Source organism: Hylaeus volcanicus, chromosome 7 (genome assembly GCF_026283585.1).
Source record: "Hylaeus volcanicus isolate JK05 chromosome 7, UHH_iyHylVolc1.0_haploid, whole genome shotgun sequence".
NCBI classification, from domain to species: Eukaryota; Metazoa; Arthropoda; class Insecta; order Hymenoptera; family Colletidae; genus Hylaeus; species Hylaeus volcanicus.
Genome location: NC_071982.1, coordinates 9,555,893 through 9,570,963, shown reverse-complemented (window position 1 = coordinate 9,570,963; position 15,071 = coordinate 9,555,893). Strand labels below are relative to the sequence as shown.

At 34.8% G+C, this 15,071-nt stretch overlaps 2 protein-coding genes across 2 annotated transcripts in view; one reads left to right on the top strand and one right to left on the bottom strand.

The window, feature by feature from the left end:
• LOC128879940 (chymotrypsin-1-like) overlaps nucleotides 1-1,455 on the bottom strand; it is a 43,696-nt gene extending 42,241 nt beyond the window's left edge. Inside the window, exon 1 of the mRNA XM_054129516.1 lies at nucleotides 1,428-1,455. Within this exon, the coding sequence (XP_053985491.1) occupies nucleotides 1,428-1,455 (28 nt within the window). The remainder of the gene's footprint in view (nucleotides 1-1,427) is intronic.
• LOC128879801 (homeobox protein DBX1-like) overlaps nucleotides 1,033-15,071 on the top strand; it is a 90,873-nt gene continuing 76,834 nt past the window's right edge. The window contains exon 1 of the mRNA XM_054129280.1: nucleotides 1,033-1,710. Coding sequence (XP_053985255.1) covers nucleotides 1,582-1,710 — 129 coding nt within the window. The 5' untranslated portion in view covers nucleotides 1,033-1,581. The remainder of the gene's footprint in view (nucleotides 1,711-15,071) is intronic.

The following is a 15,071-nucleotide window of genomic DNA, read 5'->3' as shown; positions in this document are numbered from 1 at the left end:
AGCCATCTCGGCGTAATCGGTGAACAGACATTAAAAAAAAAAAAAAAAATATATATATACATGTCGAATTGAGTAACCTCCTCCTTTTCGAAGTCGGTTAAAAATGCATACATTATTGCTTAATAACCATTTACATATTTTTCCGTCAAAAAGAACTACAAAATAGACTGTTTCGATTGCTTTATATTTTTTTTAAATTCTTCGTCTAAAGTTGCGCATTTTCCCAGTTTGATAATTGAAATCCATTTAGCCAATCAAGAGTTATGGCTTTTCAAATATTAGTCGAGAATTCTGACCGAAATTTCTAGTCATCCGACGCACACTGTGGCCTACAGTAATTCGAATTTGGTAACAGATAGAACAAAATTGGTTAGACGAAAGTTGTTCAGTATGAAAATGTTCACAAAATTGCAAACACAATTTTTATTCAGTGGAAATATTTATGATAGGCGAAATATTAATACAAATAAATTTGTTTTCATTTCTTGCCATGGTATTAGAGAAAGTTAAAAACTATTAAATTTTGTATTCAACACTTTTTCGATATCTCTTATCATTTTTGGATTATATCACTGAACACGAACTAAATATGGTGTAATTCATTAGGAAGGTCCCACAAAGAAGTGTACAAAGTTCCAGCAACATCGGGTTGTAACAGTTATCGGTGTTTCCTTGTAAGTGCTTTTTGACATCATCATTTAAAGTGTTTTTCTGCTTAAAAAAATTTGTACAAACTGGAACAACGATGGAACATATAAGATAAACAACTGCATTGAATCAACTAAAGTTGTTAGAATATGCAATCATTATACTGCGGATGCTTATGCAAATCTATATTTGCATAGACCCAGACAAAGAATTGAAATTTAAATGAAAGCTTGTCTTATTTTCTAGACAGTACAACATATATTTTATTCCTGATATTTTATACATTTTTGTATTTATCATAGAATTTCTACATTTGCCATAAATACATAAACATCCTCAATCCTGTAATGGTAATACGGTTTAGAGCGAAAATGGCTGGTTAAATATACAATTAACCATTCTGGTGGACATATACATATTTCCAATACATATTTCCTCTGTATTATTTTAGAGTTTGATTTACATGAAACAAGTTTGATTTACATGAAAAAACTTACAGGTCCTCAACCATAGATTGAACGACAGTGCTTGAAGATCAACTTACTAGCACAATCCCGTAGCTCAGCGAATAGTGTAATCAAGCACAAAGCCTCCCGTTTTCAATCATTTACTCACTTCCGTTTGATTACATTTAAAAGTGAAAAACGAAACCAGAATGGTTTTCAACCATAAAAAATTGAAAAACGAAAGGTTCAGAAGTTCGACTATCTTCTTGAAGAAATGTCAGGTTATTAGTGAAGTGTTATACATTATCTTAACGCAGAAAATATGTGAATTACAGTTGCTGGTTCTGGAACTGGAGGTCATCATCCAGCTGCTCCGGGCGGAGGGACAGCGTTTCCAGGTGCAATTCAAGGCGGCCTAAGCGACTTCGCAGGTACTGGTCTAGTATTTCCATGGGCGACGAACGCACGTGGAAAGCCACGCAGAGGGATGATGCGGAGAGCAGTTTTCTCGGATCTTCAAAGGCGTGGCCTTGAGAAGAGGTTTCAGATACAAAAGTACATCAGCAAGCCGGATCGCAAGAAACTCGCTGAGAAGCTGGGTCTCAAGGATTCTCAGGTAAGAAATTCCATTTTACTCCAAAAACAACAAACTTGAGGGAACGTTCTATTCTAGAATCTTAAAAAAACGGTGCTTCATTGGTCAAGATTAATATGTCGATAGTGTGTAATATAAATAAAAATTTTGTAATTGTGGTACATAATTTAAATTAAAATTTCGTAATGCGTTGCATCCTCAAGATTCAAAATTATATATTAACGAAAGACAATATAAATTATGACTCTGTGCTGATGACACATAATCTAAAGTAAAATTTAGTACAGCGGTGGATTCATGATAGATAATATAAATTATAATTCTGTGCTGGTGAAACATAACCTAAACTGAAATTTCATACAGCATGTGTAAAGTTTAAAATATATATTCATGATGCATAACATAAATAAGAATCCTATACTGGTGACACATAATCTAAACTAAGATTTCGTACAACGTTGAATAATTTTATTATAACATCGCAATGGTACTAGCTTGGTCCGACCTTAAAATTTGATCCTAATTTCTCTTATTATGCAGGGTGGTCCACGCAATTGTTTCAAGTGATAACACCGTTATTATTGCATTTATGAAAAAATGCCAAAGGAGAAAGATAAATGGTTCAAAGAGCACTACATCTGCAGGCCTTTAAATTTTGTTTAGATGCAGCAGTGCATATGCAGTTAACAATTGCATCATTTCTTTAAATAAAAATGAATATTCTTTTTTACACAGATCGATTCTTCCGTTCATTCTACGTACAAAATGATTAGGGTACCATGGCAAAAAAATTATTAGATCTCGAGGTATATTCAAAAAATGTATTTATTGAAGAAGATGGTCAAACGCTTCATGACTAGTAAGGTAAACACGCTTGTAAAGGTAAACACCCTTTCGACATTGTTATCATAACAGAAACTGATTTGTACGAGTAAGCATTTCATCATTCAGTAGCAATTCAAATCGTAAACCGAGTACGAAAACTAAGAATTTGAGAAAGTGCAACGGCATTTCACTAAATACAAGAAAATGTATTTTACTAACAGTGAGAAACAAGATATGTACGACGATTTTGTGTTGTGTGATAACTTAAACGCAGTTATGCAAACAATAAAGAAACGTTATTAGAAATGTTTAGAATGTAATGGAGAAGCGTTTGACCATCTTCTTCAATAAAGACATTTTTTGAAAATATCTCGGGATCTAATAATTTTTTTGCCATGGTACCCTAACCATTTTTTACGTAGAATGAACAGAAGAATCGATCTGTGTTAACAAAAATATGCATTTCTATTTAAAGAAATGATGCAATTGTTAATTGCATATGCACTGCTGCATCTAAACAAAATTTAAAGGCCTGCAGATGTAGTGCTCTTTGAACCATTTATTTTTCTCCTTTGGCATTTTTTCATACATGCAATAATAACGGAGTTATCACTTGAAACAATTGCGTGGACCACCCTGTATATTCATGTTGCATAACATAAATAATAATCCTATACTGGTGACACGTAATCTAAACTAAAATTTCGTACAACGTTGAATAATTCTATTATAACATCGCAATGGTACTAGCCTGTCCGACCTTAAAATTTGATCTTAATTTCTCTTATTATATATTGAAATTAGTATAATTATACAATTAATTAATTTCCTATATATTATATATGAAGAAATTGTGGGATTCAGGTTACCAGGGAACGCAAATTGAACGCCTCGCGTGTATAATGGTTGAACGAGATAATGGCATCGAATATGCCACATTCAGGCAATCTTGCGCGCATTATAATGTGTATGGGGCGTGTCATGATCAAGCGGTTGCTTCGTAGCCGGCATGAAAAGACGAAGTGGTACTTAATAGTGAATTTAACGATCTTAATAGCGCAATAACCTCAGCTCGTTGGCTGTGTACAGTTCTTCATCACCGAATCTGAGGTCAAAATTTTCGGTATTCAAATTTACATAAAACAAAGCACTCTAGGAATTTATATGACCTTATGGAGATTTGAAGAAACTGTAAGAGCATACAACAACACATAACTATAATTGTGGGTAATTGATCGGCTCCAAAAGAGAATATATTTATGAATACATTTCATAGAGATATTTCATCGTAACATTAAAAAATGAAAATACCATTTTATAAGGGTTTTCAAACCAGACAAAACACAGTGATTAGTTTTTGAATAAATTGTTTGTTTGTTGACTAATAAATACAACATTCAAGTAATCATAAATCCCTGTCAGTTAATTGATTGGTCACGAAAACTTATAAAAATAGTTATTGTTTTCAATTTGCCATGATAAAACAAATGAATAGTATGGTAGGCTCCGTATTATTTAGCTCCTGTGTGGAGTTGAACGTAAGTTGCAATTGTAACATGACAGTGATCCTAATCTACATCAAAATACGTTAAGACTTGACTCGTAAAAAAAAGCCAAAGTCTCAGTTTGGCTTCCTCAGAGTAATTACTTAATTTAATAAAAATATATAGATTGTGAAGTAGAACAGTAATTCGAAAACCACTGCTACCACGATGTCCAAAAACTTTCTGATTACGTTTATAATATTTAGTATAAGATACCTATAAATTTAATTGAAAATTTAACCAAGACTATCCCAAGGAGATTGCCGGGTAGTGATTGAAGCAGAAAGATAAGTTACTACACATTAAATAAAAATGTTAGGACTAATCAATTGTCTGACACTTCCTGATTACTTAGATGTCGTATTTATTAGTCAACAAATAAACAGTTTGGTCGATAATGAATCATTGTTTTCTCTCGTTTGAAAAGGCCTATCAAGTGGTATTTCTATTTTTTTAATGTTACAATAAAATATCACTATGAACTGTATTCGTAAATATACTATTCGCTATTGGAGCCAATTAATTTGCAACAGCTGTAAGAAATAAGAAATTCTATCAAAAGATTATTGCTAAACATGCTCTTCATACTAAAAATACTGCTTTAAATAAACAAAAATAATACATACATATATATAATATTCTAATAAATATACTCTTTTGGAGCCAATCAATTGTCCGCGATTGTAATTAAGAAACAAGGAATTCTACTAAAGAATTATTACAAAAAATACTACTTTCAATAAACGAAACGGAGTTTCCTTTTAATACATTTTGTGTTTCGTAAACGTAGACCCTGAAGGACAAATGTTTGAAGTATGTTTCAATTTGCAAAGTGCCGCGATCTCACCAGTAACAGTTAAGTACGTTGCTAATTATACTGTGTGTCTCGTTCTCGATGATAGTATATTGTAGTCATCCTTGTCATGCCTAGCTTCACAACGTTCAACGCATAGTGGTTCCCTTCTCCAAAAAAACCGGTGCTCTGCCAACTTCACACTCTTATTAGCCTCTTCAACTTCATATTGTTTCGTTGTGCCAAACCGTCTAGACGTTCTTTTTTCGCTTAATTATATTCTTGTAGTTTATATTCAATTCTACATTATTCACCGAGTGAGATGGCAGGACACAAGAAGGAAAAAATCACATTAATTATCTTGAGCTGTTAGCAGCCTTTTTTGCAATAAAATGTTTTGCTTCAAAATTATCGCAATGTGAAATCTTACTTCGTTTGGATAATACAACGGCGATTTCATACATTAATAAAGCGGGTGGCGTACGATTTCCAAAACTGAGTGAATTGTCAAGAAAAATTTGGGAATGGTGCGAAGAGAGAAAAATTTGATTGAGGGCATCCTACATTCCATCTGCTGAGAATACAGAAGCTGTCAATGCGTCGCGTCAAATTAATATAGATGGTGAATGGGAACTATCTCATCATGGATTTACAAGCATACAAAACCAATTTGGTTCTGTTTCAGTGGATTTATTTGCATCCAGGATAAATAAAAAATGTAAAAAATTCTTTTCTAGATTTCCAGATCCAGAAGCTTCGGCTATAGATGCCTTTACCATGTCATGAAAAAATGAATACTTTTATGCCTTCCCTCCCTTCGCACTCATTCTACGCACGCTAAGAAAAATTATTAACGATAAGGCATTAGGCATTGTTGTAATACCATTATGGCCCACACAACCTTTGTACCCCCTGTACACTTCACTGCTCGTGAAACCGCCTATAACATTAGAACCTGATCGTAATTTATTGACATCTCCTTACAGAGAAAGGAACCATCCACTAGCATCCCACCTTTCACTAGTGGCAGGCAAGTTATCTGGTCAGGGTATCTCAAACAAGGATTAATCGAGGAAGTTGCGGACGTTATGGTTAATTCTATTACTAATTCAACATTAAAACAATACGAGTGTCATCTAAGAAGCTGGCGGGAGTTCTCTCATTTAGAGAATCTTGATATCTATAATGCAAAAACTATGGATATTATTACACTTTTAAACAAACGTTACAAAAACGATGCAAATTATAGTACGTTAAACACCGCTCGTTCCGCAATATCTTTAATTTCACTTTATGATATTAATAAAGATAGTCTAATATCTCGTTTCTTAAAAGGTGTGTTCAAACAAAGACCACCAAAACCGAGATACGCAACAATTTGAGATGTCACTCCAGTTCGCAATTATATTGAAAATCTGCATCCATTAAAAGATTTAAAATTGAAGGATGCTGGAAAAAAAGTTGTCACCTTATTAGCTCTAACAACAGCTCAGAGGCTGCAAACCCTGGCATTGATAAATATAGATACCATAAACAAATCTGATACAGGGATAAATATTAAAATTACAGATCACATAAAAACATCAAAACCAGGAGTTTTTCAACCAGAATTAATATTGCCGTTTTTTAAAGAGAAACCAGGTTTGTGTGCAGCCACTGCAGTTTTAGATTATCTAGATTGTACTAAAGATTTGAGAAATAGTGTCAAAAGATTGTTTAATGCCACTGTGAAGCCTTTTGGTGCAGTGTCGTCACAAACTATTGGTCACTGGATCAAAACATTGCTAGGCAAAGCTGGTGTGAATACAGAACTTTTCACAGCATATAGTACTCGACATGCAGCAGTTTCTAAAGCTCATAAACGAGGAATAGACATCTCAATTATAAGACGTAGTGCTGGGTGGTCACCCAATTCACAAGTATTTTATAAGTTTTATAATAAGCCCATTGAAAATTTCAATGACCAATTTGCTTGAACCATCCTAGAGTAATTTTTATGAATTTGTAAACGTTAAAAATAAAAAAAGAAAATAGGTAAACAGAAGAATTATCACTCCATCTCTAAAAATCTACAATATACTATCATCGAGAACGAGACACTTCATATAATATTACGAGAAGGCGGGCTCGTTTGATCATACAATTATAAAGCGTTTTATTTTCACTTTTCTATTTAATTAACGCCATGTACGATGTTACTCGATTCTCGCTAATAGCCGCGCATAATCGGGGAATTAATACGTACGAGGAGGGAAGGAAGGTTGCCGCAGAATATATGGTGCTTAATGACCTTATTAGGGCACTAATTGTCGCTTTAACGAAGAACTAAACCCTCTGTTCCCAACGGAGCGTTTAATTCAGCGACGAAGCCAGTTGCTCTCTCGCTACTCCATTCAGCGAATTGATAGAGACTAATGCTCAGGTCTCGCCGAGTGAACCGACACGAACTGACTTAATAAGTGTAGATCTGCGCAGATGCGTGTACGTGTGTGTGAGATTCAATAGCGTCGACCGACGAGACGACTGTTACGTAACATTCTCGGATCGCATGTTGGAAACGAACCCTCGCTTTTTTGCTTTCGTCGTCCTCTAATTATCTTGAAATTTTGCATACCAAACTAACAACTATTAGGCTATTTGAGAGGCCTATAAGCATGAAGGTACTATCTGTGATTTTGTATAAGATTGCGCACTCGTCATTCGTAGTATTAAATTGGCTAATTAGAAAGTTATTTGGAAAGTCATATTTTTAGATGCTTATGCATTTGAGAAGTAAAATATGGGAGAACCTATGAGAAGGTGAATGAATGGAAAAATACATGTTACATTGTTTAGAAGATAAGATGTACCTTCACTTAAATCTCAATTCTTTAGCTGAATCTGTAAAAACAGGAACAAATGCATAATTATATAAAATATAAAAATTAAAATGTACAGTCTATCTCACAAGACCGTGTCGGCTATATTTCTCTTAATATTTATATATTTGTACAAAATGTTATATGTGTCAAATCTACGACCTAAAACACTAATATCCATTTACCTAGTAAAAAGTCCAATTTCCTCCATTAGCAATTATAGTTTGGCACCATCTCGGTATGGTCTCTACTAATTTTTCGGCGTAAGATACTGGTAACGACCTCCATATCTTTCGAATATGATGAACAAGTGTTTTTATTTTGATGATACACCTTCCCCTCAGTTTATACTTCATCATGGACCACACATTTTCTATTGGGTTTATATCAGGGGACTGCGATGGCCAAGGTAGTACGGTATTAGCGTTTTCCTCTTTCCATCTAGTACAGACGCGTCTTCGACGTTTAAGGTCGTTGTCTTCTTGCAATATTCACTGGTCTTTGGCTTGATTGAACCAACGTTTCACGGATGTGAGAAGTCCCCTTTGACATATTTTGAGCACTCTTTGTGCATTCTGATTGTCCGTGAAAATGCATAAAATCCCGAAACTCCGTGCGTTAAAGCAACCCCAAACATGCACTTTTATGGAGTGTTTCACACTTCTTTGTATTAATCTTTTTCCACAGACAGACCAAACATGTCTAATAGGATACCAAGCCCAAAACGAAGATTCATCATTGAACACAATTTTGGCCCTTTTGGATAGCAACATAAGAATACAGCTTCAAACTATTTCCCATATATTTTAGAAAGCTCTGTTCTGTACAATGTTTCAAACGAAACTGAATAATATTCAACCAATGCGTAATAGAGGAGTCTGCATTTGTTTATATTCTTACTTTCTCGCCCTCATTCGGTGTCAGGTTTCGCAGATATCGCCGACACGCTCTTGTGAGACAGACTGTAAATAGACCCCTTGTCGGAATATTTACTAAACAGCAACATGTCATTTTACTACAAAAATAAATGTACTAAAAATATATGTACAACGTTATATCTGTCACTGCAGAATAACGAAAGAGAAAGTTTTCGTTTAGGCTATGCCCTACCCTCTCAAGTGCCTGAGAGGACACTTCCTGTAGTTTACTGAAGACTAAACAGATGTGCTAAAACTACGCTGTATACAGCTAGAAATTCTATCTATTGTTTTCTTTTAACGTTCATCAGTCAGTCTCGGGCAGGTCCTCGTTGAGAAAAGATCACAGTTTGCTCGTGACAATTTAGTGAATAAAGATAAAGTTATGTTGGACGACCAATCTATTGACGAACTATAGTGTAAGGAAAATATGCACTAAAAAGTCAATATTTTATTACGGTAAAAATAAGGGAGTAACATAACGAATGATTGACTAATGTCGCTACGTAATCGTTCACTTTCCAAAGCGATTGCGGAAAAAATAAAAAGTGTCGATGATCGTCGATCTTAGAGATGGGCATTATTTAGATAAAAAAATTATTTAAATAGAAAATCGAATAAAGAGACATAACTTAATCTTTATTCGATGACTGTCGGATAAAAAAATGTATTCGAAGTAAATGTACTCAAAAGATAAAGATAACTTAAATTATTTTTATTCGAAGGCTAAAGATACTTGCTTTATCTGCAGAAAGTTTCAATCGTAAGATACTTTTCGCACTTTTAACTTTATCCGACGGATAAAGATACCTGCGTTAACTGCAGAGAGTTTCACTCGTTGGGTAGTTTTCCCATTTTTAACTTTAACCGACCACTAGAGATACCTGGTTTCTCCCCGAGAGTTTCAACCCTAAGATACTTTTCCGCATTTGTATCTTTATTCGACGGCTAGAGTTGCCTGGTTTCTCCCCGAGAGTTTCAACCCTAAGATACTTTTACGGCTAGAGTTACCTAGTTTCTCTCCAGAGATATTCACCCGTAGGTTATTTTCGCATTTTTATCTTTAACTGAAGTTTCACTCGTCGCGTGGGATAACTCTCGTACTTTTATCTTTATCCGAAATTATCGGATAAGGGTCGAATAACTTTTCAAGCGGTATTTACTGTTTAGTCGGCGGTTGTAAAGTATAGTTATACATAATTATACAGGAGTAAGGAAGTGTATACTTGTGCATATAGATGTGTACTGTAGATATAAATTATGGTCTTTTTAAATGTTTATAAGTATTGTTATTGCAAAATTCCTATTGTTTGCTACGACTCGGCAACGAGTAACCGATCGAGATGATTTCATGATGTTCCCATGTAGAAAAATTTATAAATTTCTTAAATTGATATTATTTATTTCAATTTCAATTTTAGTAAGTTTACCTATATTTGGATATTATAAAATTGGAACATGTATATTTTGTCCATTAAACCAAATTTTATTTTCACTAATTACAAGAACATTTATTATATTAACATGATTAGGAAGACAATTAATTGAATATCCTAATATTGAACTTAGTCAAATTTGAACATTCATGAAATCTTAATTGGCATAAATTAATATTTAAATATTTATAAATAGTTTATGGTATAATAGTTACAACAGCATCGAATGGGTAAAGCAGCGTACTAGCCGTTCTATACTATAAACCAGAACTCGGCAAGATTTGCACTTTAGGTTATCGGCAACTCTTGGCGAAGGCTTCTTTATTTGGCTACCTGGCGGCCACATGTTGGTGCTGGTCATTGTTTATGATTCGACCTACGCCGAAGTTATTTTTTTAATGTGCTCTTTTAAGCGACCTTAAAGTGAAAGAATTCTGCATGCTGAGTCACAACATGGTCGAACACTGATTTCACTCTGATTTGTTCTGTACGAATACGCAGTTTGTACATGCGGTGTTGTTATAACTATTATACCATAAACTATTTATAAATATTTAAATATTAATTTATGCCAATTAAGATTTCATGAATGTTCAAATTTGACTAAGTTCAATATTAGGATATTCAATTAATTGTCTTCCTAATCATGTTAATATAATAAATGTTCTTGTAATTAGTGAAAATAAAATTTGGTTTAATGGACAAAATATACATGTTCCAATTTTATAATATCCAAATATAGGTAAACTTACTAAAATTGAAATTGAAATAAATAATATCAATTTAAGAAATTTATAAATTTTTCTACATGGGAACATCATGAAATCATCTCGATCGGTTACTCGTTGCCGAGTCGTAGCAAACAATAGGAATTTTGCAATAACAATACTTATAAACATTTAAAAAGACCATAATTTATATCTACAGTACACATCTATATGCACAAGTATACACTTCCTTACTCCTGTATAATTATGTATAACTATACTTTACAACCGCCGACTAAACAGTAAATACCGCTTGAAAAGTTATTCGACCCTTATCCGATAATTTCGGATAAAGATAAAAGTACGAGAGTTATCCCACGCGACGAGTGAAACTTCAGTTAAAGATAAAAATGCGAAAATAACCTACGGGTGAATATCTCTGGAGAGAAACTAGGTAACTCTAGCCGTAAAAGTATCTTAGGGTTGAAACTCTCGGGGAGAAACCAGGCAACTCTAGCCGTCGAATAAAGATACAAATGCGGAAAAGTATCTTAGGGTTGAAACTCTCGGGGAGAAACCAGGTATCTCTAGTGGTCGGTTAAAGTTAAAAATGGGAAAACTACCCAACGGGTGAAACTCTCTGCAGTTAACGCAGGTATCTTTATCCGTCGGATAAAGTTAAAAGTGCGAAAAGTATCTTACGATTGAAACTTTCTGCAGATAAAGCAGGTATCTTTAGCCTTCGAATAAAAATAATTTAAGTTATCTTTATCTTTTGAGTACATTTACTTCGAATACATTTTTTTATCCGACAGTCATCGAATAAAGATTAAGTTATGTCTCTTTATTCGATGAGTAAGAGTTAATCATTTTTCATCTTTATTCGATATTTAAAATTTTTATTTAGATAAAGATTTTGCCCATCTCTGCTCGATCCTCGACACCAAACGGAATGACTGCCCCTACGTCCTCGGTCTTGTTGTCACGTTTGAGATGACGCTTCCGTCGCTCTTTTCTTTAAACCTAAGGATAGCTAACAATGGGGCAACGTCGCACGCAGCAAGGCAGAGCGAAAGGTCGGAAACAGTGTCGTCTCTCAACAATTATTTTTGCCTTACAATAGATAAAGATATCAGAATCAATGTGTCAACACAAACTAGTCAGACTTGTTTTTCGCATCTGTTATCAAAGACCCTACAGAATGTTTTCCTGGACATGAACGACTCATCCTAGACGAGTTGGTCATCCAGTACCAAGGGTCATAGTTAGCCCCTCTCAACCCAAGAGCTCTAGGTTATAAGATTTAGAAATCTTCAGAACAAAGCATTATTGTTTTCGATCCTTCTGCGCGTCATTCTATTATTTTGTTTCCGCAAGTATCCAGAGTTGTATTTTTGAAACGTTTGAAATATATTTAGAAGTGTACAAATCTGTTTCCACGATTTTCACCTGGATCCCAACACTTATCTATAAATTCAATATTTTATTATTCACTTATACCACATTTCCAATACTCCTAAATAAAACGTTACGTTTAAGTTTAGTTGAGCGAAGTGCAAGTTTGACTCGTACAGACATTTCATATGCACTAAACTAATATATCAAAATTTTGCTCGTATCCAGTTCTAAACAAGGAAGATGGACATTGGACAGGCTCGACCGCGAGGTATACATATCGTCGTATCGCGTCGACGTGCATGCATAAGAGAAAGAGCCACGACGCGGGCGTAGGTGCACATGGAGTTGGTAGCATATAATACCCCCGGTTCGAGGTTAATCGGGCGATGCCAGTTCATTAGCTGCACACGTGTACTCACACGTTCACGCGTGTATACACCGACGTTCCGACGCTGCCGCCCGCGCCACGGCCGTCGCTACCAGACCAAACTCCGGTGTGGTGACGCTAATGAAACTAAACGATGCCCAGAAAATGGCACTGTAAGTTAGTTTCATTTGATTTCATGAGCGTAGTTTGCCGATTCCACCGAATGCGAACGGGAGTTGCGCGCAGAAATGTTTTTGTGGCTGTCACCCGGCGAGTAGAGTTTATATCCTCGAGATAAAGTTTATTCTGTTAACAAGTTATCCATTCGTGGCCTCTAAGACGATTTTCTCATGATCCGTCATTTGTTTTTGTTGTTAGTTACACGATCAAGCTGTGTTCTCCAACATGCTATTCCTGTAACGAGGTGATAACAGTGAAACATGCCCTCTCGGGCTGTCCTAAATACCTGGAATTCCGTATTAACCGTTTTGTAGCAAAGGTTACAGGGTTACATAATGAGTACGACGTTTTACTTTTAGTTACGTTTACGTGTGAAGAATTATGTGTGAACACTGAACATACATAAGAAGAATAAAGTTATTAAAATATGAACCTGCTAATTCTAATATCGTACGGTCCTGAACGAAAAGTCTAGCTTTAACCTTGTTTAAAAAGGTGTCAGTTGTAAAGATCGATTTCCAACCGATTTTACGACCTCATCCCTACCAGCAAGTATAAATAAACTGAGACTTGTTTAAGGTAAACAATATTTATTAATTTCCCTAAATTTATAAGCTACGGATCTAGGATTATATAGCTAACAATAAATAATGGTGTATGATACATAATGGTGACTGCTCGTTGTTAAACTTATACAAAATTGATTATACATTACAAACGAAAAAATATACATCTTGGTAATAGTACATAACATAAATTGAATTTTATTGTTGAACTCGCAACGAGCTTTTATGAAAAAGAAAAAACACAGTCTTAACAGAACATCGACACAGAGATCGCAGGACATACTACAACCACAGTATAGGTACAACCAGTAGCGTTACTCCGTGTCGACACCTTTGATGTTGGTGTCCGAGGTCCGCCATGTTTCTGGTATGCACCGCGCGCATATTTAAACTGAAAGAAGAAGAAAAGCAATTGCAAACGGTATGTATGAAACACTGAACATAAGTACTGATTTTAAAGGTTAGCGAAATACTGAAAGATATTCAATAAATAATATTACGCAGAGGAACGTCAACGAAATACATAGAATGAAACACAACACACCACACGTAACCACGCTGCCACAGTATGTTACTGTGACGCTGCGCAATAAATTGAAACGACGTGTGACGTTGCGCGTGGTGTCAGTTACTATTAGTACCATCTAGTGTACAATATAGGAAATTGCGTCGTCGCCATGTTCTTGGTATGCACCATGAAAACTGTATAAGGAGATCCAACTCCATACGAAAGTTACTAGAAAACTGTGATCAAAATCTCGAGCTTTAAGTTATGCATATTTCGTCCACTCGCGGCGCTAGACTACGATATATATATGTCATATGTGTATATATATATATATATATATACAGATATATATGCTCACTTGCACCGCGAGTGGTAGAAATATTTGCCCAGGACCCAGAGCCAAACTCCGAGTTGACTTCAGCGACAATTGTGGAAAAAGTAGGAAACTCCGGGATAAGGACAGAGAGGGCAATACAAAAATTGCAGGGGAGACGAGGACAGGACGATTATGCTAGCATGATTTTTTTTCCCGGATATTGAAGCAAAGAAGCAATATTTTCTAATAATTCTGGTTTTAATATATTCGTTACACTTTGGCGGATGCGACTCCAAAGCCTGATTTTGCAATTTTGGCCTTAAAACTTTATAAGCAATAAAAGTATGTTCGCTATCTTCATTTTATTGTTTATAAAGTTGGTAATAGTAATAGTTTTGATATCTTGGTGAAACCTTTCGCCGTGTTCATCACTTTACATAGCCAAGATTCTCCGGGAAAAAGTCCAAGTGAGTATGTAAAAAATGAATTTTGAGCTACATATTTACGCCTGTTGAAATTAAAATTGAAATTAAATGTACAAATTTTTCCATTTTGTCAAATCAAATAGAATAACAATACATATTCCATACCCATTTTTGCATAATTTATTAGCAAATCTTCAACAACTTCCTTATAATTCATACTCTGCAGAACCAGAAGCCCTAAACTATTGACCAGCGCTATCAAAGATATTGGGATGAAAGAATGTTGGGAGACTACATTTGGTTCCACATCAGAGAAACGAACCCAACGAATAACAGAAGACAAAGCAAAGGCCGAAATTATTTTTAATCGAAATTAATTAAATAAATGTTTCCTATATAAATAGGAAAAAATACAAAACAGAGTTAAATTAGAATTTTCGTACCTTTACTCAATTGTTCCTAACTCCGGTATTTATTCACAGATTTTCTTCAACAAAAGCTGGTTTTCTTGGTAAAAGTGCGATCTATACGTAGACAATAAG